Below are 14,034 nucleotides of genomic sequence, written 5' to 3'. Positions count from 1 at the left end.
TTTTCATGTATTTTTAGCCTCTCCATCCAGTTTATAGAAATAATAAAAACAACAACAGTTTACATTTAATGAGTGATTAAGATATACCAGGCTCTGTTCTAAGCACAGACACATATTAATTCATTGTTTACCTCAGTTCAGAGTGATAAATTATTACATATGTTATTTATAGTAAAGAATTGGGGGCACTTCCTGGTGGTCCAATGGATAATACTCCGCGCTCCCCATGCAGGGGGCCCGGGTTCGAACCCTGGTGCAGGAACTATATCCCACATGCCGCAACTAAGAGTTCACATGCTGCAACTAAAGGATCCTGCATGCCACAACGAAGACCCGGCACGGCCAAATAAATAAATAAATAAATGTTTTAAAATAAATACGTATCTTACAATTCTTAAAAAAAAAAAAATTGTTCAGAATTGCCTTTTAAGCTTCCCCTCTCCCTGCCTAGCACTCTAACCCAGGGCCACACCATGCATGTAGAAGGGAAAAGAACAAACATTATGTTAGCACTATCCCATTTATTCACACAGATGTTTCTGAATAAGATATCCAGGGGCAAAATGAACTTTTATCATTTTACATAGCTCTAATTCTAGGTACTTATCTTGTTCTGCAGACAGAGTAATATTTCCTTCCTTTGGACACCCGATGATGGGTGTATATTCAAGTCTTTGCCCTAGGTTTTTCTTCTTCCTTCCTCAGTGAAATGATCTAGTCTCACGGCTTGAACTATCACCTCTATCAGATAATTCCTGAACCTATATTTCTAGCCAGAGGTCTAGAGAGACCTCTCATCTGAGCCCCAATTCTGTAATACCTTTACAGAAATGATCTGCTGACATCTCAGGCTCAGGGTATCCAAAAATGGAAATCATATCCTGTCCCTTAAACTTGTCTTTCCTGCTACATCCTTAATCCATTTTCCACTTCAAACCACCTCAATATCTTGAGTCAAACTGACATGCAAGTATTTGATTAACTGAACTTACTCTAAACTAAAATTGCTCTGTCTTAAAAGAGGTAGTAGCATCGGTTTCAATTCCTATTTTTCACTCAAATCAATGAGCTTTTTTCCCTTCAAAATAGAACAGTTTGAAAGTTTATGAATCCATATCAAGCAAACATGAGCAGTGGTTAGCAGAAGTCAGGTAAGCAGACTGACTTGACTACTCTATGCACTTCTCATTACCTGAAAAACCACAAGTAGCCATGGGAGTTTTGACAGTTATAAGTTTTAAATTGTTCCTATTCTTAATTATATTGTTTAATTTACATTTATAAATGAATCATTAATTCAAGACAGGATAAAGGAATATGAACAAAAGACAAATAGACAATTCTCAAAAATAATATAAACCATTAATAAAAATCTGAAAGACGCTCAATTCCATTAATAATTTTAAAATATAAAATTTAAAGAGATATACATTTTCATCTATCAGATTGGCAGAGACTATGAGGTCTGAAAATAACTAGTATGTTGGCAAGGGTGTGGGGAAACAGCACTCTCTCATTTGCTGTTGATAGAGAAAAATCAGCTTTTTGGAGAACAACTTGGAAATAACTAGCAAAAAATTTAACACACATGCTCTTTTACCCTACAATTCCACATTTACAAACTTATTCTATACTATATTTGAACATGTGCACAAAGACATTTTGTAAAAGTGGGTTCACTGCATATGTTCGCAATAAAAAATTTGGGAGCATCAAAAGGAATTGGTTAAATAAATTATGATACATCTATAAAATACCATGTGGCTATCAAAACAACTGTGATAAACTTGTATGTACTCACATGGGAAGATGTCCTAAAACACACTGGAAAACAGTATGCATAGCACTACGTCACTGTTTAGTTTTGTTATACATGTATATCTTATATATTTTAAATATTTAATTATATATATAAAACAGAAAGTCCATAGCTATTAAAAGTGATTATCACTGGGGAGAGGGCTGGAATGTATGATCTCACTTTTTATTTTACATGCTGCTTGAAAATTTTTAATATTTTTTATTTTCTTAAAATCAAACCAACAATTAATTTTACCCCCAAATTTAAAGTTGACATACACATTTTAGCCATCAGGGTTAAAAATGCTGCTAACAGAGAAATTCTATGGCTTTGAGGGGTAGGGATTAGCAGAGAAGGAACCCTGCCCTGGCACCTCACCTCTTTTCCTATTCATATTTCCTTTTCTCCCACCTTAAGTATCAGCCTGGACTCATACTAATTTGAGGTGAGATGGGACTCCAGAGGTTTCTGAGGGAAGATATTTCTACCCAGACGGCAACTGTATCTATAGGAGGAGGGGCAAAAGAAATGGCCAGGGGCAGGAAATACCCATTGGCAGTGATGGAGAGGAAAAGAAACTTTCCTCAACCTGGCTGAGACAACCATTTCTGTTTAAGGAAGATCTTTGTGTTCTTATGTTTATTATAAATCTTCTTCCTTACAAAGGTGACTAATTGCTGTTGTTAGGGGGCATTTCAAGACAGTCTTTCTACCACTTCTGATCAACTATGGACTTAGAAATAAGACAATACAGTTTGTTAGAACTACGTATGAATTAAAGATAAATAGGCTCTAAATAAAGACTTTTGGGACTCTGAGAAACTTATTTACTTTAATGTACAGACTTTGAAAATTATTTCTCTTATTCCCTAGTCTTCAGTTACGTTCTGGAGGTGAGGGTGCATGATGGTTGAGTTCTATGTAGGTGGGGTGCTATTAATAAAGGGGTTATCGCCATAGGAAGTGTACATACAATCTCCTGGACACACAACACTGTGTAAATTTAAAACTACTAATAACCCAACTTCAAACCAAAAGCTTTCAACTATTAACCAAAAAGATCCTCAAATTTTAGTTTTTACATTAAAAGTCATGCTATGAATAAAAATTATAAATAAAACTTATAATTTGTTATTCTATTCCCTGAATTTGTATATGATAACGCTATCATCTTAACTAGACCTTACATATAAAGATATATCCTGGTAAATTTTTTTTTTTACTCATTTACTTTGCACCTGAAAAACAAATGTTCTGTATTCAGTTTCCATGTGGTATCACTTTAAAAATTCACTCTGCTCAGGACTCCTCAGTAAGTTTTACTGGCTATTACTGACCAGTAATAAATCCTGAAAACCTGTACGATCAATCTCCGTATTTCCTGAAGACATGGAAGTAGCTGCACCCCCAGATGGCTCCATTATTAGCATTCTCATATATTCAACCATTCCAGTAATCATTTCACATAGAGGAAATGAAAAATAACTCCCTCTGAGAGTTCTAGTCTACTGACCTGTTAAAACTAAGTTGGGACTACTCTAAAGACATAGAACCAAAATTATGAGAAAAGTAGTACTATTACTTGATTAATAGTAACACAATGATTCCAGAATTTGTTTCTCCACCTACAGCAGTAATTACACTTTCTCTCTCCAAATTAAGTTATTATCTCTGCCATTAGACCAAGGATAGAAAACATGTCCAATTCATCTTAGTATCTCCACAGTGCATGGCTTTGTGCATAATTATACCTCAAAGATAACATATTTGCAACTAGTTAAAATTACCTAAATTTCTAGTTTTGGCTACACAAGAACTATCTGACTACAAAATTAAATGTGAACATTCTTGCCATAAAACAAATTAAAAGGAGGTTATTTCTTAATGCCATCCGCAGCAACATGGATGGACCTAGAGATTATCATATTAAGTGAAGTAAATCAGAAAGACAAAAACAAATAACATATAATATCACTTATGTGTGGAATCTAAAATATGACACAAATGAACCTATTTACAAAACAGAAACAGACTCACAGACATAGAAAACAAACTATGGTTACTAAAGGGGAAAGGGGATGGGAAGGGATAAATTAGGAGTTTGGGATTAGCAGATACAAACTACTATACATAAAATAGATAAACAACAAGGTCCTACTATATAGCACAGGGTATCCTATAATAAACCATAACGGAAAAGAACATGAAAAAGAATATATATGTATAACTAAACCACTTTGCTGTACACCAAAAATTAACACAACCTTGTAAATCAACTATTCTTCAATAACAAATTTTTAACAGGAGGTTATTTCTCATGGTTCTTTTTAATAGGAAAAGCAAAGACGCAATCTGAAATTCAGACTGCCCAACTGCTAACTCCTTAACAAGAAGAACTCAAGTACTGATTTTAGTAAAATAGGACATATAAAACCACTCACTCCCTCTCTCTCTCCTTTCTTTACATAAGGAAGTCGAAGGCAGAATCAAAAATATCAGCTAGATCAGTAACCTTGCCAGTTTACTTTACATTCATTATAAGCCTGAGAGTAAGTATCTAATATTTCAAGTAGTACTGCAACTTAAAATATCTCACAATTGCTTAACACTGAAGCTTATTTCTTGAAATCAGCCCTAAAGCTATTTTTACACATATAAAATAAAATCATACACGATCATTTACAGGCAACTTAAAAGATTTTCCCAATCATATCCGACTTCACACTAGGAAAAAAAAAGATGCATAGTAACTTGGGCTTTAGAGAATGACAAAAGGTAATTCTTGAATCAAAGAACAGAAATGATCAGTGTTCAAACACAAAACTTAACAGAAGTCATTTAGCTGAGATGAATCTACCACTCAATTTTATAGACTTCAGAGTTACAGAAACTTGGAGATAGAAGGGACCTTTGAGATTTCCTATTATTAATTAATTCCTTCAGTTAACAGATGAAACAGAGAAGCTATGGGACCTGCATTTTAAAATAATGGCCTTAAGGTCACAATTAAAGATGAAAATATCTTGAAGAAATTGTAAAAGTACTGGTCAATGAATGGTATTACTCAATGGTATCATTACTCTTCTAAAATAAATGGAACCCTGACTCCCACATACACACACAAATTATCTTTTCACCAACAATCCTATACAAGGGAATCCAAAATACGGAAGGAAAGACTACATGTGGGAAGATGTTCATTACAGCATTCTTTATTAGAGCAAAATACTGAAAACAACGTCAACATCCATAAAAGGAGAATAATTGTTAGCAGCAGTATGCAGTATAATAAAGAGTACAGGCTTTCGACCTGTAAAGGACTGGATTTGAATGCCGACTTTTCCACATGAGAGCTGTGAGGCCTATGACAAGTCACTTAATATTTGACACTCAGTTACCTCAACTGTAGAATGGGGAGATATTACCATTTTCCTCACAAGGATGTATAAAGGATTAAATGCATGTAATAGAGAGTGGTACAGTGCCTACAGCTCAGTGAGTATTCAATAAATACTACTTTTATTGGCCACTATTAATATTATATTCATTCACTGGAATAGTATACAGACATTTTAAATAATGATTATAGGAAAATCTGTATTCAGTGGCATGGAAAGATCTCCAATGCATTGTTAAGTGAAAAACAAGTTGAAAAACAATAAGTAGTATGATCCTGCTTATGTGTAAAAAATAAAACTATACACACATATGTAAATACAGAAGGAAAAGTATTAACAGTGGCTATGTATGGGTTAAAAAAGGAATTTGTTGGTGGAAGTTTTACTTTATGTACTTTCTTTTTACTTCAAACAAACATGTATTTAAGTATTTAAAAATAACTTTTTTTAATTGATGATTTAAAGATAGTGCGGCAACAAAGAAAAATGGAATAATGCACATATAAGGTTGTACATACACCATGATTACAACATAAAAATGATGTGCCATATAGACAGTCACTAGAAAGAAATATACCAAAATTATACCAGTGGGTCTAAATGAAATTTTTTGTCTGTTTCCAAAATGTTTAGTCAAAAAACTCCTTTGATTCTAAACAAATCCAAAACTGGGGTTATATTTTAATATCATCTTTCACTGGCTTGTGTCCCATGACAAAGTCAATTTTTAAAAATCATAAACACAAGACTTTTCCTCACCTCATTAGCTCTCTGGGTCAATAATATCCTACCTATAGTTATTTCCACTGACTGTTCTCTTATTGTTGATGCAATTTTACCTAGAAGCCAAAATGCCTACCAATGGCATGGTAAATACCTCCCAACCACACAAAAGTCAGTAATAAAATGAAGGGCTTGGCAAGAAAGACTATGAAATAGATAAACAGAGCTTCCACATAATGAGATTAATGTTACCCCTATATTTTATATTAGCATAGAGAAAACTCGTAAAGAAGAAACCAACAATGATCAATTGCTGGAAAAAAAACTACACTTTCAAAAAATTTAATAGAATTATACTATATTTTTAAGTTCACAAAAAAACATTAAAACCATTCTATACAGACACTGTACTTTACAGTTTATAAGCAGTTTTACATTTCATTCTTCTGACAACTCAGTTAGGTAAGCAAGGTATTATTCTTGCCTGCCTATAGCCCCCAACAGATATATGGAAACGTGTAGAACCATGAGTCACATCCAAATCCTCTACCTCCATATCCTAAGTCTTTTTTCACCATTCTACATATTAACTTTCATATGGTTTACTAAAAGCGGTCACATTTCTTATCTCCTTTGAACATTCATCCTGAAAATCTATGAACTCCTTTATACTTCATCCTGTTAGGCAGGCAAAGCAGGGCATCGGTCTCTGTTTACAGATCAATTAGTATGATCACTGATCCTTCCAAAGATGACAAAACTAATAAATATTAAAATCGCAGCATATCCAGAAGACGATGACCAAACTCACAAAAGGTCAAAAACTAAGTAAGATGAAGAGTGGCTGAAGGAATTAGGATGATTAATTTAGAAAGGAGAGAGCAACACACACACACACACACACACACACACACACACACACAAATTTTGTCCTCAGACATGTGAAGGACCATCATATAAAGGAATCAGATTTGTGCTGTAAGGCCCGGGAGTTAAAAGAAATTCAATATTCATTCAATAAACAATTAATGGGGATCTACTCTGTGCTAGATGCTTGTTCTACACCACGTAAGAAAAGTCCGAATCCTCAAGAGGGTCACACTAGTAGAGGAGACAAGAAATAAGTAACACAAGTTGAAAAGGACTCAGAAAGCTATGGGCACACAGAGAATGATGACTCCAACTCTCTTTGGGGGAGGGGGCTAGGAGAAAAAAATGCACTGAACAGATGAGTAGGTGGGAAGTGGCATTAACAGGAAGAAAGGGACTTCTCTGGTGGCGCAGTGGTTAAGAATCCGTCTGCCAATGCAGGGGACACAGGTTCAAACCCTGGTCCGGGAAGATCCCACATGCCACAGAGCAACTAAGCCCGTGTGCCACAACTACTGAGCCCGTGTGCCACAACTACTGAAGCCTACACGCCTAGAGCCCGTGCTCCACAACAAGAGAAGCCACCGCAATGAGAAGCCCGTGCACTGCAACAAAGATGAGCCCCCGCTGGCCGCAACTAGAGAAAGTCCAAGCGCAGCAACAAAGACCCAATGCAGCCAAAAATAAATAAATTTATTAAACAAACAAACAAACAAAAAAACAGGAAGAAAGAATAGCATGTGCAAAGGCCTGGAGACCTGAAGCTCTGCAGTTAACCTGGAGTGGTGGAGCACCAGGTACACATTAGAAGTGCCAAGAGATGAGGCTTTAAGCTGGGAGTGTGGGAGGCCTGTAGTAAGGAACACAAAAGGCCTCACAATCTTCATGCCAAGAAGTTCAGACTCCAACACTCAAGCTATAGAACACTAATTAAGAGTTTATAAGTAGCAGAATGGCATGCTCAGAAAAATATATAAGAAAGTTCATTCTAGCAGGAGGACAGACTTCTAGAGGCTAACAGCGGAGATAAAGAGTTTAATTACAGAGCCACTACTGTTACTCTAGGTGGAGTGATGATGATTCGAGAAATATCTAGGAGGTAAAAAAAAAATCAAGGAGAACTACTGGCTATGGGAAAGAGGGAAGGAGGAGAGTCCAGGATGACTTCTAGATCTCAACTTGGTTGAGTGATTAACAGTGATGTCCAAGGTGGGTAACAAAGGAAGACAAGTTCATGCAATCATTCAAACAATGTGAGAGTCCTGGACCAGAAATTGGTTTGTTATTGTCTGGAGAGAGGGGATGAGGGAAGAGGTACAAAGATGAGTTTACCTTTGGTCCTGTGTAATGCAAGGTACCTCTTCAGTGAAGCTACAGAGTGACACGTGAAGCAGAGTGGACTAGGAGAGTCATTAGCTGACAGTAGCAACTGAACACAAGTAAAGTATACAGAATGAGATCAACCTTAGATACCAATATTTGATGAGAAGATGAAAGAAAAACCTGAAAACAAATGAAGAATTGATCAGAGGAGTATGAGATGAATCAGGAGATAGGGTGACGCCAAAAAAAGGCAGAAGATAAAAAAATTCAAGAAGGTGGGGAGGGTGAAAATTAAAGTTAAATGTACTACATAAAGCAAAGTTTACTAAAAGAAGTTATTCAAAACAGGAATAGACTACCTTGTGAGGTAATGAATCACATCATCAAGTTAATGATTCAGGCAGACAGAGTCACCTATGCCGGATGTTGACAAGAGGATTCTTACCTTAAATGAGAAGTATAGCTACATGACCTCTATAGTACACCTCTGAAGTCTAGGTCAAGGCTAGCCTCAGCATCATTAGGACATGAAATGTTCTTTTGCAATCTGATCAGAGAATTGGATATTTGATTATTCTAAAAAAAGTTTTAAAAAACAATTTCTACATATTTCATGTAACGCAGAAGCAACCAATACTGGATTAAAACTTTTCACTATTTCTGCTCTTGGGATACAAAAAATTGATTCTGAGATGGTAGAAATAGCTGATCTAGTCTACTTCAAACTGATTTCAAATAAGCTCTCACATTGCCTGCCTAACGTTCTCCATTCTGGCATCCCAATCCCACCTGAGCACCATTCCTTAACCTGTTCACTCTGATTAGAGAAGACCTGCAATGCACGGGTGGTTTTGTCATGTCATCTTTCCCTAGGTCCCTGCATATCTTTTCAGTAATCTGCCCCTCCTTGCTTCCTAAAGCCAGACTGTGTGCCTAATCATTTCCAACCCTCTGCCACTGCTGACCATTTTCTATCACTAGTCCTTCTCTCTTTCCTCCACCTCCTCATGTCTACCCAATGTTGGAAAAACACCCCATTTATCCTGTTGTCCCACATCCTATTGTTCTCCTTTTACTACCAAATATCTCCATACCCTACCACCTATTCACTGTAATCCCCTACAGAAAGGTATCTCAGCTACACCTCTACAGAAATTAAAAAATTAAACCAGTTACGAATGACATCTGATTTATTGAAACAGCTTGTTCCATTGCTGCTTACTCCCTTCTCAATCCCCTTGATGTCTCTGCAGCTTGCGAAAGAACTGACTGACCCTTCCTTGCTGCAGTTATTCCTTTCCCTTTTGCAGTGAGGCAGAATGGTTTGTGGAAAGCACTCTGCACAGGATCAGAAGATCCGTGCTCTAGACCCAACCATACCACTAATTAGCTGTGACTCTCCTCACCTCCACTCCTACTCAGATCTCACTTCTGAGACACCCTGACACCCAGTCTAGGTTAGGTCCCTGCAGTATACGCTTTCTCAAAACCTACTCTTCTCCTCAGTAGTGCTTATCACAACAACTTAATTACTACATAATTAGTGGCTAAATGGCTATCTTTCCTACCCACACGCCAGACGGCAAACTCCATGAAGGCAAAGTGCACATTTCAGCCATGCTTTACACCTCTCATCAGCACAAAATAAAATTAATTAAATAAGAATTAATGTTGAGACAGATGTTATGACTTCCTAAGAGACTTATTATTTTTATTAATCTATAATTACTAGCACTTACTTACAAAATTATTGACAAAACTTTAAGCAGTAACACATACATAATAGGATGAACTACATATAAAATTTTACATGTAAAATTAAATAAGAGTCTTCCAAGATAGTTACATTTTTCTTGCCTATCCACAAGAATAGAAAGGGTTGGATCAGTTACCTACATTTCAGGACCAACATGTGTACTCTAGGCTGAACGTGCACGTGCAAGTGTGATACTAAAACACTATTGTTTATGTGGCTGTTTTGATAATACCCATTGGTACTTCAGGGTTAAAGCATTTAACACTGGCAAAAGCCGTGTGCTACATATACTCTGTAAGTATCAAAAGAAAGCTTTTATCAGCCAAATTACATTGCAGTGTGATTTTAAATATAAACCAGTGAAAAACAAGTAATGGTTTAGTGAGTAGAAGCTGCTACTGTGCCTGACAAGATGACTTTCAAATACAGAAATTTCAGATCTCATGCAAGTAGGTGAAAGTTGTCAAGTTTTATGATACACCACCTTGGTCAAACAATTTAAACAGATTACATGCTAATTTGCCCTTCATTTGCTGAGTGTGTCCCGCTCCTCAATTACACTGTAAGGTCCTTACAGGCAGGTTTGGAGTTTTGTTAATTGGTCCCCTTAAATAAATAGGAATGCAGGTGACTTCAATAATCTATGATATAGAAAACCTGAAAATGGCTTTTGCAGCTAAATATACTTAAATATTCCCACTTGAAAACAACGTACAAGTACTTAAAATCCGATGCTTAGACAATTCCCTAGGTTAAGAGCGGTTAACAGGCTGTATAGTTGTAATTCCCAGGAAAGAACAAGCATTTTCATAACGGAAACATTAACAGATAGAATCACTTGGAGCTGTTCTCCAAGGCGCCCTCATCGTTAAGTCAACACCACTGGTTATGAGGGGACAATCGTGTCCCTCGGACACCCTCTCTCTTCCACAGCCTCGGGGCTACAAATCCTGCACGAGGAGTCCCTCGAGATCAACCAGCGCTTCCCTGAGACTTCAGCTGGGAAATCCCTGGCCAGGGAATGCGGAGTTCAAGCCCCCCTCCCGCTTCCTTTCCTGAAAATTAATGAATTGGCCGTACGATTGTTTATTTAATGAGGTGTGTAGTGGCCTCTACTGGTGCTTGTGTGAGCACAAGAATGTCCCACTCTTACAAGTGGGATGAGCCTGGGGGAGGGGAGGGAGTCGAGGGGTGAACCTGCCTCCGGGTACAAAGCGCAGAACTGTAGCCCGGAGCCCCCGATGCGCCCCCACGGCCGCCCCTCCCCCGGCAGCGCCCCCGCCTGCCCACTTCACTCTCTACCCTGCGCGACCCCCTTTCTCCTCGGCAACCCGAGACGAGGCAGAGAAGTTCCTACACGTTTCCTTCTGGATCCTAAACAAAAACACCGCAGCGGCCGCCGCCGGTGCCGGTGCCGCGCCCCCGCCCCCACCCCGCGCCTCCCGGGCCCGCACCCCACGGCCGCCGCTTACCTGGGAACTGCGGCGGGGAGCCGCTCCTGGCGGCCGCGGCGCCCGACGCCCGGCGCTCGAGCAGCAGCAGGCAGCAGAGCCAGAAGGAGGAGGTGCTGAGGAGTCGCCGGGCTCTCCGCTCCGCCGCCATCTCTTCCCCGCGAGCGGCGGCGGCGGCGGCAGCGCGGCGGAGCCCTCGCCTCCTTCCCTCCCGCGCGCCTCAGCCGGTCCCTCGCTGCAGGCTAGGCTCCCGCGGCCGCCGCCGCCGCCGCTGCTCCAGCCCGGCCCGGCCCGGCCCGCGCGGCCCCTCTCGCGGGAGGGGAGACTCGGGGGCGCCTCCCTCCTGCAGCGGGGAGGAGAGAGGAGGAGAGCGGAGAGCGGGGAGTCACTACATTCCGGGGCGGGGAGGTGGGTCCTTCTCCAGGTTCCAGGCGCCGCCACCCACCGCCGACTCCGGCTCCACACAGCAGCGCAAGGGGGGCGGAGACCACGGGCGGCAGGGGTGGGGGGCGGGGACCCGGAGCGCGCACCCCCGCGCACGCGCAGGCGCGCGCCTCCCTCGCCCACACCCCCTCGGCTCCGCGCGCGGCCCGCCCCCGCTCCAATCCCGGCTGCCGCCTCGCGGGCCGCGGCGGCGGGCATGCTCCCCTCCCCCTTCTCCCCGGAGCCGGGGACAGGCGCGGGGAGCGCGCGTCGAGCGCTGCTGCTGGCGTCAGGGAAACCCCGGAGAAGCGGATCCTCCTCCTCCTCCTGCCTCCTCGCACCGGGGAGAAACTCCCCCCGCCTCACCTCTCCAGACGCCTCTGGCTACGGAGACCTGAGGGCGAGAGGCGCTCCGAGCCCGGGCTTGTCCGGGAGGCCGGAGCAGGCGCGCACCTCTTTCAGCCTGGGCCCAGGGCCCCTATATAGGGCCTCAGAGGAAGCCGAATGGCCTCCGGGAGGAAACCTGGGTGCGCAGAGGGTCGGCGTGGGGACTTACGTGCCAGCCAAAAACAATAGCGATCCCTCCCGGCTCTTGCTGGGACCTGGCGCGGCTCCCGTGGGAGGGGGCCCGCCGCCCCGCCGCTGACCTCCCGCTTCCCGGCCGGGCCGCCCTCGCCGCGAGCTTACCCAGGACAGTGCCGGGTCCGCCCGGACCCCTGGATCCGCCCCCCCACCCGCGGCTCTCCGCTCGGGTCCAGGGAACCAGGGCGCAGACAAAGGTGCCGGGTGTCCATTCCACCAGCCAGTGCGGGGATCTAAGCCGAGCCCCATGACTCCCCAGGGCTGATCCTCGGGCTGTAACTGAGACCTTTTACCTCTACTTTTGCGGGCCACCTCGCATTTTCGTACCTGGAAATAACGTCTCTTCGCTGGTAAAGCGGGAGCAGGAGGGATGTGATTTTAAACCACTTGGTAATCGTGAGGCAGCACCCAGGCTACCCAAAGTTAGGAGAAAGCAGTTTGGAGTTATACTGCTGATGAGAATACTGAAAATCTTATAAGTTACACCCATGGAAAATATTTTGAGAAAATTTTGTTGTGTTGGTTATGCACTTGGAGAGTCATGTTTGATTGTTAATATGAGTTGGATTTTTATTCACTGTTCCGTATACCCAATAACCAAAATGTGTTGCTTTCCGCAAGTAGATGGCTAGTTCTCTGACTTCCACAGCCCTCTGTGCCTTCTCGTAATTACTTTCTTCAGTTATTTTCTTTTATTCTCAAGTGGCAGAAAGCAGTGTGAGGTTTGCGGTAACATTGGGAGGGATAAGCTCAGAATCCTCATAAAACCTCTCAGACCATCAAAACGGTGGAATCAGGAACCCTTTGAAACAATTGACGCTTAAAAGAGCAAACACAGCCTTATTGTTTTCCACTAGGGAAACAATTTAAATATCTTTTTGTTTTGGTTAGACTTGTTAACCAGCAAAAATATTTCCTAAATACCCCTGATTGACCAGTTACGTTAGAAATAGATTACCTCCCAATTACTTCACAAGTATTTGCTTAATTAACCTTTAATAATCACATCATTATTCAGTTTTCTGAGGTAATTAATGAGAAAGCTCTTTGGAAACTGTAAATTGCCTGGCAAATGTTAATATTCAGTCATCTTTTCTAAGTCTGGAAAATTTTCATTGTATCATAAGTATAAAATGCATAATGTGACTTTGAAAAGGAAACTTGCATTTATCTCCAAGTTTGAAAAATAAATGAGTTGTGGCTAATAAAGTAATCAGATTGATTTTCATGTATGACCTTTGTGAACTCTCTAGTTAATTTATCAGTCCACTGTGTGTATCAGGGTTAAATCAGAAGTTTAAAGCACCTTCTGTAAAGTAGGGTGACCGAATCGTATATTGCTGGCTTGTGCTTAAATCACAGTTTTAACAAAACCCACTCTAATAAACCACTAATAAATGAAGCCGCAGATTAAAAATTACAGATTTTATAACAGTTCAAGAGTGAGATTGTAAAGTAACCCAGACACACACTTGAATTCAGATCCTTCACCTTGTTTCAACATAACTGACATTGTAGACATTCCCTTTAAAAATCATCATTTGGAGTAATTAATCTCTCCTTTCTTTAGTAAGGCATCTCTGAGAAAACATTTTCTTAGGCACCTTATTTATCATTTTCATTCTCCAAACAAGATTTCCAACTAATACATCAATCCACATTTATACGGCTAGCCAACGTATTTTTATGTAGTCTAAACTATTAATC

General features: G+C 40.8%; 1 protein-coding gene across 12 annotated transcripts in view; it reads right to left on the bottom strand.

Moving 5' to 3' along the window:
• The window catches only part of NEO1 (neogenin 1), a 248,171-nt gene extending 235,765 nt beyond the window's left edge, over window positions 1-12,406 (bottom strand). For 5 of the 12 annotated variants that reach the window (XM_082386908.1, XM_082386913.1, XM_082386915.1 and 2 more), the window contains exon 1: window positions 11,344-11,825. In XM_082386908.1, the coding sequence (XP_082243034.1) occupies window positions 11,344-11,473 (130 nt within the window). In that variant the 5' untranslated portion in view covers window positions 11,474-11,825. Of the gene's footprint in view, window positions 1-11,343; window positions 11,830-12,301 lie in introns of those variants that run through there. The other 7 variants (XM_082386919.1, XM_082386916.1, XM_082386911.1 and 4 more) reach the window with 5 other exon arrangements.
• Between the last annotated feature and the right edge of the window lie 1,628 nt (window positions 12,407-14,034).

The sequence above is a fragment of the Balaenoptera borealis genome, assembly GCF_965194805.1.
Source record: "Balaenoptera borealis genome assembly, chromosome: 3".
In the NCBI taxonomy this organism is placed as follows: Eukaryota; Metazoa; Chordata; class Mammalia; order Artiodactyla; family Balaenopteridae; genus Balaenoptera; species Balaenoptera borealis.
The sequence above is the reverse complement of the archived record's forward strand: the minus strand, read 5'-3'. Positions and strand labels throughout refer to the sequence as shown.